The sequence below is a fragment of the Schistocerca piceifrons genome, chromosome 5, assembly GCF_021461385.2.
Source record: "Schistocerca piceifrons isolate TAMUIC-IGC-003096 chromosome 5, iqSchPice1.1, whole genome shotgun sequence".
Lineage (NCBI taxonomy): Eukaryota > Metazoa > Arthropoda > Insecta > Orthoptera > Acrididae > Schistocerca > Schistocerca piceifrons.
In genome coordinates, this window is record NC_060142.1 from 402762908 (window position 1) to 402783364 (window position 20457).

General features: G+C 43.7%; 1 protein-coding gene across 1 annotated transcript in view; it reads left to right on the top strand.

The window, feature by feature from the left end:
• Window positions 1-20457, top strand: part of LOC124798449 (sex peptide receptor) — a 527798-nt gene that overhangs the window by 472382 nt on the left and 34959 nt on the right. Inside the window, exon 5 of the mRNA XM_047261868.1 lies at window positions 16455-16871. Within this exon, the coding sequence (XP_047117824.1) occupies window positions 16455-16871 (417 nt within the window). The remainder of the gene's footprint in view (window positions 1-16454; window positions 16872-20457) is intronic.

Consider the following 20457-nt stretch of genomic DNA (forward strand, 5'->3'; position numbering starts at 1 on the left):
CCTGCTACCTTAGCCCACTGTACTGTCTACACCCCTTCCGTCGTACCACGCTTGCGCAATGTCTTCACGAGCGGCACAGGCGGAAGAGGTGTCTTCTCGCGACAGTTCGAGGAAGCTTCAAGTCAAAGCACCACCGCAACTCAGCTACAACATTGGTACGACGGTATCAGGTAGCTAAGATAATGTAACGGGGAATTGTGACTGGATGAGCGCTGGAAAAATGTTGGATAAATCCGCCACCGTGAAAACAAACCAAAAGTTCTTCATTGTATCCCATGTAGACATTAGACAGAATCTTACAACAAAGGCCAAAATTATGAGATCCTAAAATAGAGGACAGAACAGAACAGCTGGTACGCTAACTGAAGCACTCATATATTAATACAAAAGGCATTCAATTCAAATTTGTTCAGAAATTTGTAGACTGCAAGCACTGCACACGTGCTGTCTTCTCTCAATGGCCGAAGATTGCCTCCTCGGTCAGTCTCATGTTTAGCATTCTCCGATCTCTTCTGATATCCCTCGTTACGTTTTTGTCGATTTCTCTGTATCTGTGAGAGTATCTTTCAGTGTTTCTCCTCTCGTGTATAAAATGTTCCGTTCCGAGGCTGCAGTACTCGAATAAAACTGTATAGAACGTTTTAAAAACGGTCTTCAGAATAGCTGTTTGTGTGCTTTTTCACAGTAAAAATTAGATAGTATGTTTATGCCTATTCAGTCAGAGTTCGGATCCAGATTAATTCGTGCGAATACATAAATTCATCCCGTGTAGTTGTAACTTTTCACAAATCATTATGCACGACACTTTTCGTGTTGTTTGTTTACAAAGAAACTTGTTAGGTTAAATCGTGTTAGTGGTACTCCAGTTTTCTGCAATTATTGTATCCGTTGAGAGATTTGAAACTAGACTGTTCGGTTTTTATAGTGTAGGTTGCCCATTCGTTCTGTGACAAACAACTCCCGCAAATTATGCGTAAAGGCACGTCATTAAGAAAATATTGCCATTTTTATGTACTTGGAAATTAGTACGAAGTTGTAAGAAAACGAAAGCTTTGATATATGGCGAAATGCCCTGAGTATATCTTCAATCAGACATAAATCATTGGTGTGTGCCGCGTGGGATTAGCCGGGCGGTCTAGGCGCTGCAGTCGTGGACTGTGCGGCTGGTCCCGGCGGAGGTTCGAGTCCTCCCTCGGGCATGGGTGTGTGTGTTTGTCCTTAGGATAATTTCGGTTAACTAGTGTGTAAGCTTAGGGACTGATGACCTTAGCAGTTAAGTCCCATAAGATTTGACACATATTTGAACATTTCTTTAAACATTTGTGTGTGATATAGTGAAGTGCTAATTGGAAAACCTAAACAGAAGCACCACTAACCTGTACGTAATAATGCACCGCGCCTCTGGCGTTCAGTCAGCCTTCGGCGGCGCAGCGGTTCGGACGGTGTTTACGTCCCTGCCGCACGTCTGCGCGAGAGGTGTTTACGTTACGTGTGTAGCGGTGTGTCGCGGTATACATAGAACGAATCATGGCCTTGTCGTTCCGCAAATCGACACTGAAATTTAGTTTTGTTAACGAATATGCTCAACCGAAGGCTTACGAGATCGAACCTTATTTACGAGACGAGGTGAAAGTCGAACCCGACGTTCTAGTTGGAATACACTTATCTATAGTCAGCAGCGTGGTCTGTGTCAAGCTCATCAACGAAGCGGCATGTGACGAACTACTACATCGACACCGACAAGGACTTCGTTTCTGTCATTCGGACGGGAATGTTGGAGCGGTAACAGTTGAACACGCCGGCATGGGCGTCCGAACGATCCGCGTCTTTGAGCTTCCATTCGAAGTGCCAGAAGAATTGGTGACAGACACCCTGCGTCCTTACGGAACGGTCCTATCCCACGTGGCTGAAAAATGGGCGAGTTTCAAGACGTATCCTGTCCTCAATGGCGTCACACAAATACGGATCGAACTCCGAAAACACGTCCCGTCATACTTGTACATCGCCGGTTGTAGGGCGATTGTCATTTACGACGGACAACCAAGGACGTGCTCTGGATGTGGGAAGGAGGGACACATACGTTCTGAGTGTGCTCAACGAAGGTTATTACAGCTGCCACGGGATGATCCACCCCTCACGCCGCATCCGACTGTGCTCCCCATGACTTACGTCGCCGCATTACGCGATGACGTGGGCCGCGAGACAGACGCGTACCAGAACACACAGACAGCGGTGGATCGTGACGAGCCACAGACAGACGACGTTGCGCTGGACCGCCTGCAGCAGTCACAGGACGCCCTCTCTTCGGTTCCGCTTGCGGCCCCTTCAGATAAGGAACTTGGAGACGTCCATAATACAACGGCGCGCGATTCCGACGCCCCCTTCGAACAACTGGAGATCATGTTGACCTCTGATTCCGAGGCCCGGCAACGTAAACAGCGATCACCAAAACGCCGGAAGAAGCGCCGCCTCACAGTGGAGAACGACCACTCTGATCTAGCAGACAATTCTGAGAAGTTTACGGGTACAGAACAGATGACCATGGATACAGAAGAACTGCCTAGCGTGGATGTAACGGTGGCCAGCGGGACGGCGGTACGACCGACCGCTGACGATGCTCCCGACACAGCGAAGGAGCTCAATAGACGGTAACGGGCTACTGAGGAGGCTACGGCGCCTGCACCGCACGACAACGATGGGACACTAGGGGACTGGTCAGAAGAGCCACTCCCGTGGGAAACAGATGATGCCGGAGGAACTGCTCCCATGCACTCTCCCGGTGTAAGACCGGCAGAGTGCACGTAATAATGACAGAACCATATGAGGGGACGGCGGGGGACGTTAGTCCGACAGCAGCCTATGTACGGCAAAATTAGCGACCGTACGGTACCCTATCTACGTTGACCGCCATGCAACAAGCTTATCGGATAGGGTCTGTTAACATCAATAGCATTGGGACTCCGGTAAAAATCAAGATGCAGTGACATGATAAAGGCTGCGGATTTAGACATAGCACTATTACAAGAAGTTCGGGTACTTCCCCCCTCGGACTTTTATGGTTACGACATTTACTGTTCCCCGCGTGACGAGAGAGGCGTTGGCACAGCTATACTATTAAAGGAAGGGATACGTGCAAACGAAGTAGAGTATTTGCCTTCTGCCCGTGGTACGGCCGTGACCATAGCTGGAATATGTTTGATCAACATATACGCACCGTCAGGCTCGAATAAGAGAAGCGACAGAGCAGATTTTTACGCCCATGAGGTTACACCGTTGTTCCATGGACGATACGATGGTTGCATACTCGGCGGAGATTTTAATTGTGTGCTCGACAGAAAGGACCAACAACCTAACTATACTACTAGCCAAGAACTTAGGAAGCTGATCAACGGGATAGAATTAGTCGATTCATGGGACCTGAAGTATCGCAACCGACCAGGATATACATTTTTTACCAGCCACTCCGCAGGCCGTTTGGACCGGATCTACGTTTCAAGGGCGTTAGCTATGTCGACGGTGGACGCAGAAATATGGCCGACAGCGTTTACAGACCACGAGGCATATATTTGTACCGTTAACCTTGATAGACAGCAGGTGTGGAGACGGAGGGGTAATTGGAAGATGAACGCCTCCCACCTGCGAGATGCAGAATGCCGACGCATGGTGGAGGACGCGTGGCATGGCTGCCTCCGTCGACGAAATTCCTTCAGTTCTGTCCTGCAGTGGTGGATCGAGTGTGCGAAGTCAGCTTTACGGAGGACGTTAGTAGGTTACGGGAAGGAGGTTTCTCAATGGCAGCGCACGACCACTGAGTTTTACTTTACGGCTCTCCGGGAACTGTTAGCTCAACCACCTACACCAGAACGCCAGACGGCCGTCCACCGAGTTAAGGCGAAGCTGGTACAACTTGCGACGCAGAGGATGGCAGGTACGATGACATGCGCGAGGTCGCAGGATTTCCTGCCCAACGAGGTTCCCTCGATGCTTTATGTGATAAAGGAAAGACGAAGAAGACGCAGGAATTTAATACATGAGATCGATCTCGGCAATGGCCGTCGTTTTACAATACAAAGGGGCATAGCACAGGCGTTCACGGATCATTTTAGCAGATTCTATGCGAGCAACGGGGAGGGTCAGCTGGGGAACGTTCTGGAAGAGATCCCAGACGCGACAAGTGTGAACGGGGAAGCGGACGGGTTATCTGAAATTACGTGTGAAGAGCTGGAGGAAGCGATTACCCGAGGTGCTTGCAACAAGTCCCCAGGTCCAGACGGATTCCCGTTGGAATTTTACCGTGCCTTTGTGACCATTATGACACCGATGTGGCTATGTATGTTTAATGAGCCTCTGTGGCAAGAAGTACCGGTTCACATTCAATTCACGGAAGGACTCATGATACCGATACCGAAGCCCCGTGGTGGCAAACGGCCTTGTGATTATCGCCCCTTAACCCTCCTTAATAGTGACTACAAGTTCTTCATGCGCATCCTGGGAAGTTGTATCAAAAAGTCTCTGGAGAATCGAATACATGCCGATCAGACTTGTCTTGGCGGCATCAGTAATGTCCACACAGCCTTGGGAGACTATCGTGACGTCGTCGCCCTCGCGGCTGCATGCCGCCTCCGGGGGGCGATGGTTGCCGTAGATTTCGATCACGCTTTTGATCGTGTGGATCATGTGTACCTCGCGGCGGTGATGAACAGGATGGGTGTCTCGCCATTATTGACCAATGCTGTGATGCGGCTGTTGCACGTCGCCAGATCAGCGATGGTGGTCAACGGAGGGAGAACTGAGTATTTTAAAATCTTAAGATCAGTGAGGCAGGGTTGCCCCTCGTCGATCCTCCTTTATGCGATCGCCTTAGAACCGTGCCTCGCCGGCCTTCGCCGCCGTCTTACCGGGATCTCCCTACGGCAATTGTCATTCAAATGCAGAGCATACGCGGATGATATTGTGTTCCTCGTACGGAATGAGAGGGAGACTCAAACAGCACTGGGTTGGCTACAGACGTATGGGATGGCAGCTGGAAGTGTGGTCAACTACCGAAAATCACAATTCATGCATGTGGGGCGTGGACTAGAACCAGGAATGGAAGGACCCTTACCTGCGGTGGAAACCCTCCGCTGTTTGGGTATCACCTTTCATAAGGAGACAGCGAGAACGGCTGCGGACAACTACCGAAGACTGTTACTCAGAGTCCGAACGGCAGTACGACTAAGCGCCCTACGGTCGATGGATATGCTGCAGCGAGTGTTACTCGCTAACCTTTATCTCGCGCCCATGATGTGCCACCTGACACATCTTCTCCCCTTGACGCGCACGATGGCTATGAGGATTCAAGCGGCTTTTGGGTACTATGTGTGCCTGGGACAACTCTTTAAGGTACAGTGCAACAAGCTTACCCTCCCAGCGCGAGAGGGGGGCGTTGGTTTAGTGAACGTGCACGAGAAAGCGCGTGCCATGTATATTAATACTATGCTCAAACGGTGACGCAATAGGAATCACTCGCTTACGGGGACGATCATCGAAGAACTCGAACCAACATCGCATCTTCCTCCAGTCAGTGACGGCCATATATCGCCCCCTTTAACGTATGTGTGCACGTTCATCGTGGAACACAGTTCCGGTCGAGAGCGTTTACCGACGACCCGACAGTCAACATCGAAGGACGTGTACCATCTGCTTCTTCGACAGATCGCCCGGAATAGGGTGGAACGCAAACATCCAGCTGTTAATTGGCACGTGGTGTGGCACACGGTCCACCACCCCCACCTACCTACATCAGTCAGAACAACAAGGTACACTGTCGTGAACCGACAATACCCTACAAATGATAAAAAGTACGCAATACATTTGGCAGATTCGCCCTTGTGTCAGCAATGCGGCGTGCTGTATACGGACGACCATCGGCTGGTCTGCGGCGAGGCATTGGCTGTCTGGACTCAAGCAAGAAAGATAATAGCGTTCATGCGGCGCACTATCTATACAGCAGTCTGTTCTGACATAGTATTTTTTCCAGAGGAAACGTATTTTCCGCGTCATAAGACGAACACAGTGGCGTGGATCACAGGTATGACGGTCGATTACATCTATAGAGACACACGTACGAACTTACTGAACGTCCTGGATTACTGGCGATACTTGCAAGATGGACGCACAAAACTATTACGGCTACAAAAGTACAAGGATTGGTAGACCAATTTCCTAGGAACGGTTTTCGCGGACCCGCCATATACTTGAGGTGTGCCGGGTGCGCTCCGATGAGCGGCGGTGCTTTCGTTGTGAAACCGACCAAGTAATGTGATCGACTAAGAACACTATGCGAGTATGCGACCTACGAAAAACACAGGCTTGAACAGTTAGCAAATGGATGTACTTCAAATTTTGTTTCATTTCCATAAATACTTTTCTTTAGGGTGCCGGAGGTGGCCCCACTTTGATTTTGTTGTTATTTCATGCTGCATGGTAGGACGGCAGCGAGGTTCCTTCCAGGACAGTTATCATGTATCGGGACGTACTATTGCATGGGGGCTTAATTAAATAAATGATTGAAAATGATTTTTTTTTTTTCGTTGCTGTATGTCCGATTACGCTGTGTCTCGTAATCGGTTGGCCCTGACTAGTATTATTACGCAATCTGACTGCAAAGAACAATGTAAGAAAATTTTCGTAAACACAGTTAATTAATTAAGTCCCCAGCAACTATAAAACCTACAAAATCCAAGCACAAGAGTAACTGTTCTGTATGTGGGAGTGTGACTCAACGCCCACATCTGGCACGGTTCTTTTCCAACAAGACAAGAATTTTTTTAATACCAACTATACTGACGTGACAAAAGAAATTTAGAAAAACTATAATTACGCAAGAAAATCACAATTACACTCTAATCCAAGAACACGAGCCAGATGCTTTGTTGACTGAACCTGTAGTGACACATTATTTCAGATACACAACTAATAAAGGAACATTGTAAGTTTTACCTTTATATATATTGACGAAATGCACTCATTACAATAACATCTGCTATCTCTCCCATCAAATAACTGCATAAAACAAGGAGCAACACTCTTTACTACCACATCTCACTCCGACTTCACGACAATCACGAGCTCTTAACACACACTGTGCTCTCTACTAGCACTGACTGCCACGAACTCTCAACAACCACTGACTTCTACAATCTCATAACAAGCACTGTGGAGGCGGCTTAATAGTACTCTTTGGCGCACTCTCTGGCGCAGTGGCACAGTGTAGCCACCTTTCATATGCCCCTCCTCCACAGGCCAGAATTTGATGGTATTTTTGCCAGCATTGGTGGTGAAAATACCACCAAATTCGTCCACAAAAATACAGACAAAAATAAAAGATAATATTAATACCTAAACATCACATAATTAGTTAAAAATTTTGGCTTTGCACTGACCTTTCACTAACCTAATGTATGAAATACAGTAAGCAATACAACTTCTTTTCATGCATGTGGCTTTACATAATAGTTTACACAATATACAAAAAATCAGTTTATACAAATGTCCCCATAAAATGCTTTCAATGATTAGTTTATACAAACAAAAAAAAAAAGACACTAACAGGTGACATCTTTTCAGTAGAAGCAGTCCATCAGTTGCACCCAGTAAAGTTTAGCAGGTACACCCAGCAACAAGTCACATTAATTCAGTAGAAACAGTTCATCAGTGGCACCCAGCAATGTTAAGCAGGTGCAGACACCAACAAGTGACATCATTTCAGTAAAAGCAGTCCATTAGTTGCACCCAGCAATGTTGAGTAGGTGCAGACAGCAACAAGTGACTTCATTTCAGTAAAAACAGTTCCATCTGTGGCACCCAGTAAAGTTCAAGAGGTACACACAGCAACAAGTCACATTAGTTCAGTAGAAGCAGTCCATCAGAGGCACCCAGCAATGTTGAGTAGGTGCAGACAGCAACAAGTGACTTCATTTCAGTAAAAACAGTTCATCAGTTGCGCCCAGCAACGTTGAGAGCAGGTGCAGACACCAACAAGTGACTTCATTTCAGTAGAAGCAGTCCATCAGTTGCACCCAGTAATGCTGAGTAGGTGCAGACAGCAAGAAGTAACATCATTTCAGTAGAAACAGTTCTAACAGTGGCACCCAGCAATGTTGAGCAGGTGCAGACACCAACAAGTGACTTCATTTCAGTAGAAGCAGTTCATTAGTTGCACCCAGCAATGTTGAGTTGGTGCATACAGCAACCAGTGACTTCATTTCAGTAAAAACAGTTCATCAGTTGCGCCCAGCAATGTTGAGTTGGTGCAGACAGCAACCAGTGACTTCATTTCAGTAAAAACAGTTCATCAGTTGCACCCAGCAATGTTGAGAGCAGGTGCAGACAGCAAAAAGTCACATCTCTCAGCAGAAGCAGTTCGATAAAATTCACTAGCACTGATCACACTGTTCATCAGCAGAAATTAAACACGACCAAATGTCACACATCATATTGAAAAGTGCAGGTAACAGTTCAGAATATTTATCTTCACTAATCAGACAGTTCAGGCATGAACAATAGTTTGAATGCACATACAGTGCTTTTACACTAAACATACAAATCATAACAAACACATAAATGATATCAGATAATTGTCCTATTAACTATTACAATACACAAATACCAGTAAACCTATAATATTCATGGGTGTCAGTGCAAGCCACTACCAACAATAAAATAATATTTAGGAGATAGGTGGGTAGGATTAGGAAAGGGAAACACACAAAACACACTCACTCATCTTTTATCCACATTAAGTACTACTGTGTAATTGAATAGTGTTAACTGTGTAAATGTAATTCTGTCAAAATCTGATGTTCATCATGTGTATCAACTAGTACTGGCAGCAATGTATAACAGTCAATAATAGTTAGTCAACGTCATAGTCATCATGTCAAGACCAATGTTTGCCAAGCCAGATCAAAATGTACTGTTGTTGAACAACTGTCAGTGAGCCAAGATATGCAATTACTTCCTCTCTCCAAAAAAAAGTATATACTGCTTAGTTATTTAACAAAGTGTGTGTATAGACTATCTTCCTTCTATTTTAGTGTTCTAGTCTGCTCTCTTCATCCTCCTTGTTCCATAAGACCAACAAAAAAAAAAATATGCTCCTCACTTACTTTACCTCTTATACACCAAAACTCCAATAATCATCTGCATCACATAATCTCAATGATACCTCAATAATACCTCTTCAATACGTCTTATCATCAATATCATTTACCTTACCTCTTGTCCACAAAAACTCCAATAATCAACAACTTAATATACTCTCAATACCTCAATAATACGTCGCTACATATAAACCTCAGCACCAATATCATTTCACTTCCATAACAACTCTTTCTTCTAGTCAGTCTCCTTGAACAAGTACAGATAAAATCCTAATGCAACTTCAATTCAGCATCCCATACAATCCGAAGACACAGTGTCCACACACAACCTCTGTGTAATCCATCTGACCCAAATTTTCTACTCATTATAAATTATAAGATACATTTTGGTTCCTTGTCCATCATTAAATAAAAGAAATGCATACCTGACCTCTAACAGACTTAGTTCGAATAACTCTCAGTAATTAAGTACGATTACGGAGTGTGAATGATCATAATATTTCACAGTGTGTACACCACTTCAAGAATCATAGCAGAAGCAAACATGTGGAGTATTTTTTGTGTCAAGTGTCACTTCCTATTTCAATTGCTCACGAAAATGCAGTGTAATAACTGTTAATGGTCTAAACCTAGTATTGGTATGTCATGTCGTTAGCCTCCTTCTTATTAGCATAAATTATACAGCTTCCATAAAACCTCAGCTCATGTGACTTCAATGACTTTCTTGTACTAATGTCGTTCGTCGAATTATAGCAGTGAATTTTCTTATCTTAAAAATATAAGGCACTGAGCGTAAGCAAAACAAGCAATAGCGAGTAAATAGACCAGTAAAGAACAGAATGTCAACAAGTGGATGCAGCACAATTCCTACAACGAGGCTCTGCCAAGCGAACAATCTATAATTAATACAGTAATGTGACCTAAACTCTATGTTCATACACAGTATATCAGCATTTCTATATACCAAATTAAAGAGCAGTTATGGCAACAAAACAGAAATGTGTAAATATGTAATCCATACGCATAGCAGTAAACATATATCTTACGTAATAAACAGGTCATTAGCATCATATCAGCATAAGCAAATAAATGTTCATATGTCATCTTAATAAGTAAACATGAAGGCGCAAGCAGATAAATGACAAAGTATAACTTACATACATAATCACAGTCAGCACAATTAATCAGGTTACAATTATAATTTAAATAAATAAGCACAGCAGGCACATAATTAAAAAAATGACATCAGTGAAAAAGCATAGCAGCCAAGCGATGCATAATATACACAAGTTACAACCCAGTTCATTAATCAGTAATTGTCAAAATCAGTCAGTGAAAAAGCATAGCAGCCAAGCGATGCATAATATATACAAGTCACAACCTAGTTCATTAATAATCATTGTCAAATTCAGTTAACGTACGCAAGCGCGTCGCTTCACTCGTAAATTCATAGAACATGAAATTAGCACAAAGTATGAATCACGTAATCGCGAGCAGCAAATTACGTCTAAAGTACGTACCTAAGTGGAAATAGGTTACCTGTAAAATGAACTCAATTAACAGTTACCTTTTTTAGTTAATTAGTTTCTTCTTCGAAATTATATTCTTCCTGAAAATTTCTCGATAGCAGGTCGTCTTAACGTCGGACACGCACAGAATTTACCTGAAGGTCTTAAATATTTTATAGAACCGTATCCTGCAAAATACTGAATGTTAATAACACAATTCAACAAGTCCTTATAGCTTTATACAGAATTTAGTCGGAGAAATTAGACTGTGTATTTGTTTACGGCTGTCAGTGCATTCGCACTGAGCGCTCGATCAGCTGTAGGCGCGTGACGTAGGAAGCAATTGTTTGCGGTCAACGACTGCCTTGTGCGGCGCGCAGACTTGACTGTTGCTTTGAGTATGTGCCGCCGCCAAAACACAGCGCGGTATCCTTGTACTCTCTGCGTGTTTACATGTAGCTGTTAGTTTCTCACAAGTATGTCATTCCACAAAAATTTTAACGTTTGATATATGATGTATTCCTTTAGAGCGTCGTGATTTAAGAGTTTCTACTTCGACAGTGTTATCATGAATAATTTTGCGAATTCTATATGGACCGTTATAAAGCAGAAAAAATTTGCGACACAAGCCTTTTCCTTTATGAGACAAACGGTGAGACTTAACTAACACCTTTTGACCAACTGACAAGAATTTTGAACGACCAGGACGTCTAGCTGATTTCTCTCTTCTAGCAGCCGCAGATGCAATATTTTGTAGAGCCAGGTTAACAACTTCAGAATGCCGCAGTTTCCGTGAAGGCGGAAAAGGAACGATTTCAGAAATGCGATTTGTTGGTACTTTATTTTTTAATATCAATAGAGGCGGTAAAGAAGTTGAGTCATTAGGAAGTTCATTCAGAATGTTTTGAAAAATATGAAGATACTGATCCCAAGTTCCGTGATTCTGATGACAATAAAGACGGCACAATTTATTGATTTCCTTCATCCATCTCTCTGAAGCATTAGATTGAGGGTGAAAAAGTGAAATGAAAATTGGTTTGATTTTACGACGCCGTAGAGTACGAAGCCAAATTTTAGAACGAAACTGTGATCCATTATCTGATATAACCTTGTCAACATGACCAACTTCTTTAAGAAAATGTTTGATGAAAGCATTAGATACTGAACGAGCTGTTGCTTTGCGTAAAGGTGTAAAACACACATATTTTGACGTCAACTCCACTGCTACGAAAATGTACGCAAAACCATTAGTAGAACGAACCACTGGACCAAACAAATCGACTGCAGCCATCTCCTTTAATTTCGCTGGATTGATGGGAAACAACGGTGCTCTGTGAGAAATCGTTGGAGGCTTAGCCATTTGACATAATTTGCATTTGGCAAGAACAGATCGAATACGTTTTTCCATATTACTGAAGTAACAATTTTCTCGTAATTTATGAAAGCATTTTCGGGGACCAAAGTGTGCATAACTGAGATGCGTATACCAAATCAGCTTATTAACCCACTCATCAGGAATACAAACTAACCAAACGGAGTTGTCGACCGATTTTCGTTTAAAAAGAACTTTCCAGATAGATCGCAAAAACGAGGTGTGGCCAAATCGTCCAAACTAACAAAGTGTCTAGGAAAATTAGAGACACCAAGGAAACTACGAACGTCACGTTTTGTGCTAGGAACAGCATAGTTACGAATAGCGTCTAATTTTTCTGGATCAGGAAGAATACCTTCTGTAGAAATAATGTGACCGAGAAATTTCACCTGAGAACGACCAAATTCAGATTTTTCTAAGTTCACTGTAATACCAACTCGTGCAAAAATACGTAATAATGAATCCAAAATTTTGTTGTGCTCACTCCAAGAACGTTTAACAATAAGAATGTCGTCAACATACGAAGTAATGTTGTCACGAAGATAAACAGGTAACATTTCGTTTAAACTACAATGAATGCTGCAATAGGTACAGTAAGTCCAATCGGTAATTTCCAAAGTCACTTTGGGGTACAACAGTCATATCCGGTTATTGTTTATCTACTGTTTAGATAGATTGATAGTCGAAGAGTTGGTTTGACAGATGCAAAGAATAGTAAAAGAGTAGGCAGCGGTACAGAAAACTAAAAGAGAAATAGCACCACTACAGCTCGGGGCCCTATGCTCGCTACGGCACATATTCACTTAGAGTAGTGAATCCCCTGAGGACTTTAATAGCTGCACATAATTTCTAGTTTGTGACTTAATGGCAACTTTGGCGGAAGTGCGTACGTAAATTGATCTAACCATGAACATGGATGTATGTCATTCTTAGAGTTGCGGAAGATCTTAAATTTCCGAACAGTCAAAAAGTGTTTATAGTCAAAGTTTTCGCCTCGTGGCGACAAAGACCTACCGCGTCTGTCCCAGTCCGAATGTCGATTATTGTAAAGTTCGCGCGCCTGGCGCTCTCTTGTTGCATCCCGTAAATGAAATAAATTACTTTCTTCATACCCCTCTGCTATCTGTGAATCTAAGTTTCTTCTACTGTCTTTTCCTACAATTTCGCCTTCTATTTGTCTGACGTGCTTTTTTAAAACCTCAAATTCCTTTTTCACGCGTTCATTAAATTTTCCCTGATTCTCAACATGCTTATTTATGTTCTGATACTCTTCGGTTTCTGCAAATGGTAATGGGGCTGTATCATCCGAATCTCTGTCCCCATGTAAACTAAGATTTGTCAATTTATCTGAAATTTCTTCAACTCTTTCCGATAAGTCACCTAATTGTTCTTTCTGTTTATTTACGTCTTCCGTAAGTGTCGCGACTCGGGTTTCAGTATTGTCACATTTGGTAGTTAAGTGTTCACACTGTTGCGTTAAGTTATTTATTCTGTCATTTGGTACGGATTCCTCAATTCTTTCAATTATTTCTTCCTTGTCTTGTGCACGTTGTAAATTTAACTCTGAAAATTTCTGTACTATCACGCGATCTCTTTCTTCCTGTTCTCTATCCTGTTCCCTTTGTCTGATTTCTACTGCAATTAATCTATTATTGTGAGAATTCAGAATCGGTTGTACTTCTTCCCTGATTTCTTTCTTTAATTCATCTTTCATATTTTTGAAACATGTCCCTATTCGTGAATCTATCCGTGTTTCCAAAGTTCCCATCCGTGTTTCCATTGTTCCCATATCTGTTTTTAATTCAGATCCTAAAGTTTCCATTCTTGTTTCCATTGTTCCCATCCGTGTTTCTAAACGTGTTGCCACTGTTTTTAATTCAGATCCCAAATTTAATATTGCACCCATCAACTGCTCCATATTTAATGGTTCAAAATTCTTTTCGCCCCGAACATTTCCCGCAAAACTAACTTCCTTCTGCATGGTCATAAAGCTATCTGTGTTCGATACTATTTCAGAATCTTCTATCGTTAATCTCGTATTCTGTAAATTATCTGATTGCGAGAAATTTTGAAATGGTTCCGGACTATTTTCCCGACTTATTACATTGTTTTCCACTTCATTATCCATCATACTGTTTTCCTCTGTTGGCGAGTTCGCCATGTTAACATTTTCGTCATTCTTACTATCCATCATTTTTGCCTTTTTCATTGATCGCGTAATCATTTACAAAATATACAAAAAATTCGTCACTGTACGAAAATTACACACGGTGACTCTTTATCTCAACAATACCATTCACATGCAATGTCTCCCTCAGACACGATCAATCGAACAATTGAAATAATTGCACTGGATTTTCAAACGCGTATACAAGACAACAACAAAAAATAAATTTGAAAAATACCATTAGAAGAATGCCAATTACCAAATCTACACATTCAATACAGACTACAATTACTGAACTACAAATTACTACAACAATACTACAGTCTACAATTTTCACAATCACAAGAATCCAAGAGACGATCCGAAGCAGCGGTCGCCACGTGCATTTTTTTTTTCGTTGCTGTATGTCCGATTACGCTGTGTCTCGTAATCGGTTGGCCCTGACTAGTATTATTACGCAATCTGACTGCAAAGAACAATGTAAGAAAATTTTCGTAAACACAGTTAATTAATTAAGTCCCCAGCAACTATAAAACCTACAAAATCCAAGCACAAGAGTAACTGTTCTGTATGTGGGAGTGTGACTCAACGCCCACATCTGGCACGGTTCTTTTCCAACAAGACAAGAATTTTTTTAATACCAACTATACTGACGTGACAAAAGAAATTTAGAAAAACTATAATTACGCAAGAAAATCACAATTACACTCTAATCCAAGAACACGAGCCAGATGCTTTGTTGACTGAACCTGTAGTGACACATTATTTCAGATACACAACTAATAAAGGAACATTATAAGTTTTACCTTTATATATATTGACGAAATGCACTCATTACAATAACATCTGCTATCTCTCCCATCAAATAACTGCATAAAACAAGGAGCAACACTCTTTACTACCACATCTCACTCCGACTTCACGACAATCACGAGCTCTTAACACACACTGTGCTCTCTACTAGCACTGACTGCCACGAACTCTCAACAACCACTGACTTCTACAATCTCATAACAAGCACTGTGGAGGCGGCTTAATAGTACTCTTTGGCGCACTCTCTGGCGCAGTGGCACAGTGTAGCCACCTTTCACTATGTTTATTTAGTGAATAATAAAGGTTATAAAGGTTTCTGTTTCTCCTACCTTCCTTCATATTAAATAAAAAATAAAAGATGGATAGAACGTAAAAAAAAAAAGCGGTCTAGGCGCTGCAGTCATGGACTGTCCGGCTGGTCCCGACGGAGGTTCGAGTCCTCCCTCGGGCATGGGTGTGTGTGTTTGTCCTTAGGATGATTTCAGTTAACTAGTGTGTAAGCTTAGGGACTGATGACCTTAGCAGTTAAGTCCCATAAGAGTTCACACATATCTGAATATTTTTTTAAACATTTGTGTGTGATATAGTGAAGTGCTAATTGGAAAACATAAACAGAAGCACCACTAACCTGTACGCAATAATGCACCGCGCCTCTGGAGTTCCAAAGTATAATACTTAATAGTAATGTAATAGAATTAAATTTTCGTATGGATTACTTAGTTACATCAAAATGATTTTCACAGAAATAAACGCAAGTATCGACCATTACCTCATTTTGGTCTCTACGAGCGAGTTTCAACCACATTTGAGGAGCGCCCCGTCCGCAGCTCGTGGTCGTGCGGTAGCGTTTTCGCTTCCCACGCCCGGGTTCCCGGGTTCGATTCCCGGCGGGGTCAGGGATTTTGTCTGCCTCGTGATGACTGGATGTTGTGTGATGTCCTTAGGTTAGTTAGGTTTAAGTAGTTCAAAGTTCTAAGGGACTGATGACCATAGATGTTAAGTCCCATAGTGCTCAGAACCATCTGAACCATTTCTTGAGGAGCGCCGGAACAAAACCCGAAATATCCTCTTTTTTTGTATTCCCTGTTTGAGCTGTTGGGGGGGGGGGGGGGGAGGGAGATACGGTAGCAAATAGTATATCGCCTTCGAGTTTAACGAAGGCGATGTTGGCCTGATAATTCGACGATGCCCTTTGGCTACACTGACTAAAGGATTCATCAGAGATACCAAATTAGGATAACCTGAAGATGCCTAAATAAGGCGAAACGCGTCGTTGAAAAATAAAAAAAACTAAATTAGCAACCAAGGCTGTTTTTAACCAATACTGTTAAGCACTGGTTTGCTGTTATGCCACATATTGACTGGAAGAATTTCTATAAAATGACGCACTTAAGCATTTAAGGTGATTTGCAGAGAACAGTGGAATACGGTGTTCCGACTGGTGGCGGCAGGTGATCCCGGCGCTGTTCCACACGGCGAGCATCTGGCTGACGCTGGCGCTGGCGGTGCAGCGGTACGTGTACGTCTGCCACGCGCCGGTGGCGCGCACCTGGTGCACCATGCCGCGCGTGCTCAAGGGCGTGGGCTGGATCGCCGGCTGCGCCGCGCTGCACCAGTCCACGCGCTTCGTCGACACGGTGTACGAGCCGTGCGAGGTGCCGTGGCGCGGCCAGCCCGCCGTGCCCGTGTGCGTGCCCACGCTGTCGCCGCTCGTCGAGGCCATCACGCCCGACGTCTACTTCGTCTCCTACTACATGTTCCGCGTCGTCTTCGTGCACATGCTGCCCTGCATCTCGCTCGTCGTCCTCAACGTGCTGCTCTTCCGGGCCATGCGCGCCGCCCAGGTCCGGCGCAGGATGCTCTTCCAGGTACGCCGCAGCTGCCTGCGTCTGTAACGTTTCAAACACCAGTTACATTCTTCCTTCTATACCCGACAACCAACTGCTGTTCGAAACGATTACGAGAAAACAAGGGGGTAGACCAAGCTGACGCTCAATTTTGGAGCCGATATTTATGAGGTTTCTTCAATCAAATAAAAATATTACTTAAACTGTGATACGCCCTACTAAACCCACAGAACAGGAGAGGTAGTTGGAATTGTCGAAAGGGGCCAAAATGAGCGGGTGCCAGTTACACTCGAACACATAACTTTATTTATTTGACAAAACGTTACATTACAAATTCTTGAACTTACACTACTGGCCATTAAAATTGCTACACCACAAAGATGACGTGCTAGAGACGTGAAATTTAACCGACAGGAAGAAGATGCTGAGATATGCATATTATTAGCTTTTCAGAGCATTCACACAAGGTAGGCGCCGGTGGCGAAACCTACAGCGTGCTGACATGAGGAAAGTATCCAACTGATTTCTCATACACAAACAGCAGTTGACCGGCGTCGCCTGGTGAAACGTTATTGTGATGCCTCGTGTAAGGAGGAGAAATGCGTACCATCATGAATCCGACTTTGATAAAGGTCGGATTGTAGCCTATCGCGATTGCGGTTTATCGTATCGCGACATAGCTGCTCGCGTTGGTCGAGATCCAATGACTGTTAGCAGAATATGGAATCGGTGGGTTCAGGTGGGTAATACGGAACGCCGTGCTGGATCTCACTAGCAGTGGAGATGCCAGGCATCTTATACGCATGGCTGTAACGGATCGTGCAGCCACGTCTCGATCCCTGAGTCAACAGATGGGGACGTTTGCTAGACAACAACCATCTGCACGAACAATTCGACGCCGTTTGCAGCAGCGTGGACTATCAGCTCGGAGACCATGGCTGTGGTTACCCTTGACGCTGCATCACAGACAGAAGCCCCTGCGATGCTGTACTCAACGACGAACCTGGGTGCACGAATGGCAAAACGTCACGTTTTCGGATGAATTCAGGTTCTGTTTACAGCATCATGATGGTCACATCCGTGTTTGGCGACATCGCGGTGAAGGCACATTGGAAGCGTGTATTCGTCATCGCCATACTGGCATATCACCCGGCGTGATGCTATGGGGTGCCATCGGTTACACGTCTCGGTCACCTCTTGATTGTATTGACGGCACTTTGAACAGTGGACGTTACATTTCAGATGTGTTATGACTCGTGGCTCTACCCTTCATTAGATCCCTGCGGAACCCTACAACTTTTAGCAGGATAATACACGACCGCATGTTGCAGGTCCTGTACGGGCCTTTCTGGATACAGAAAATGTTCGACTGCTGCCCTGGCCAGCACATTCTCCAGATCTCTCACCAATTAAAAAAGTCTGCTCAATGGTGGCCGAGCAACTGGCTCGTCACAATACGCCAGTCATTGCTCTTGATGAACTGTAGTATCGTGTGGAAGCTGCATGGGCAGCTGTACCTGTACACGCCATCCACGCTCTGTTTGACTCAATGCCTAGGTGTATCAAGGCCGTTATTACGGCCAGAGGTGGTTGTTCTGGGTACTGATTTCTCAGGATCTATGCACACAAATTGCGTGAAAATGTAATCACATGTCAGTTCTAGTATAATATACTTGTTCAATGAATACGCGTTTATCATCTGCATTTCTTCTTGCTGTAGCAATTTTAATGCCCATTACTGTATCGGCTGAATACGCCACATTATCTTATGCCTTAGGGGCACAACCACTTTAATTTTAAAAAAGAAAAAAAAACAGCTAAAAGCCATTAACTCAAAATTCAGACGCCAAAGAAAATGTTTAGAAGGCAGAATGCCTCACGTCAAGCAAGTTCTATAATTTGGCTGAAAGCACAAAAATCTAACACTTGATTAGGAACAACCTTAATTTAAAGACGGCTGAAGGCTCATGATGTAAGGCTCAATGTAAAATTAAATTTAAACAATAAAGCCTTATCTTAAATTATGCTGAAGGCCCCAAACAATCTAACACTAGACAAGCAAGGAATTTTAATTTTAAAACTGCTGAAGGCCCGTGAGTTGAAACATAACTAAAATAATTTTTTGTAGGCAGAAGGCCCAAGGCTTTATCCTTAAACAATATTGCAATCAGGCTGAAGGCCCAAACAATCCTACACTTGAAAAGCAACGAACTTCAATTTTAAAACGGCTGAAGGCCCTTGACTTAAAACACCACCAAAACAATTCAACTTTAATTCAAAACCATCCGCTATGAGCCATACAAATACACACAACAGAAAATAAGGAAAGGCAGGGCAGCTAACGGTGCTCAGAAGTTTCAGGGGTCGGCCAGCACTTGAAATACTAACGTTCCCTTAGGTGAGGCAAGCAGTCGGCCCAACCATTCTCGATCCGACGACAACCCAACCAACAGTCAACGGACTCACCGACAAGGTAACTTGGGCTCCACTCTACCAGCACACGACCGGGAGTTCAGTGCAAACGTAAAAGGCATGGACGCCCACAACCAAGCATACATTAAGCTGTCGAACTACACACAGTGCTGGACAGTGACAACATGGTGAGGAAAGGACACTGCCTCAATTTACGTCAACAGCCAGAACAGCTAACCGGAACGTTAACAGCCACAAGGCGGAAAATTCAGCTGGTACACTTAAATTGCCGCCGGGGTGGCCGAGCGGTTCTAGGCGCTACAGTCTGGAACCGCGCTACAACAACTGTCGCAGGTTCGAATCCTGCCTCAGGCATGCATGTGTGTGATGTCCTTAGGCTAGTCAGGTTTAAGTAGTTGTAAGTTCTAGGGGACTGATGACCTCAGATGTTAAGTCTCATAGTGCTCAGAGCCATTTGATTTTTTAACACTTCAATTGCAAATGACCAAATACAGTTAGATTCCACCAGACGGTGGCTAAACCTTCGCCAACTCGAACACACACGTTGTTGCTCGCGGGAATGTCCCAACAGCCAACAACGAGAACCAAAAGGCACAATGGAACGGTCTTGACTTGCAGGTAAATTAAACCCAAACTAAACTTTCGTGTCCAGTGTCGGTGAGCCACGTATCTCGTAGCGATTGGAACAGCCCCACACGCTCCAACATTGCGCAGAGACCACCATCGGGAAGTAATAGCAGTCAGCAAAGATAATACGCCAGGGCTTATATCGATAAGCGCCGCTGCTGCCGCTTACGGCAGGCAAGGCCGCAACTCAGTGACATCAGTAATAGAAATTAACATAACGAGGGGGTAGTACAGTAAAAACAGGATGTCAAATGATATATTGCACGAACACGAGCCACGCACGGCTCAAGCTGACTTTAGAGTTAGCTTTTACGTCCTTAAGATGATTCTAATTAAACTTTCCCTATTTAACACGTTATAACACGGAAACTAATTGTCGTGCGAGCATAAATGTGAAAGACATGGAGTAGAAAAATAATGCAGAATAAAATCAACTGAAACACTTCTAAAGTAATGCTAATGTACATCATACCATTACATACCGGTAACATTGCTGCTACAAAAGGTGCTCAGTGTGGCACCCATCAGTGTCCAGAAGAGTCTGAAG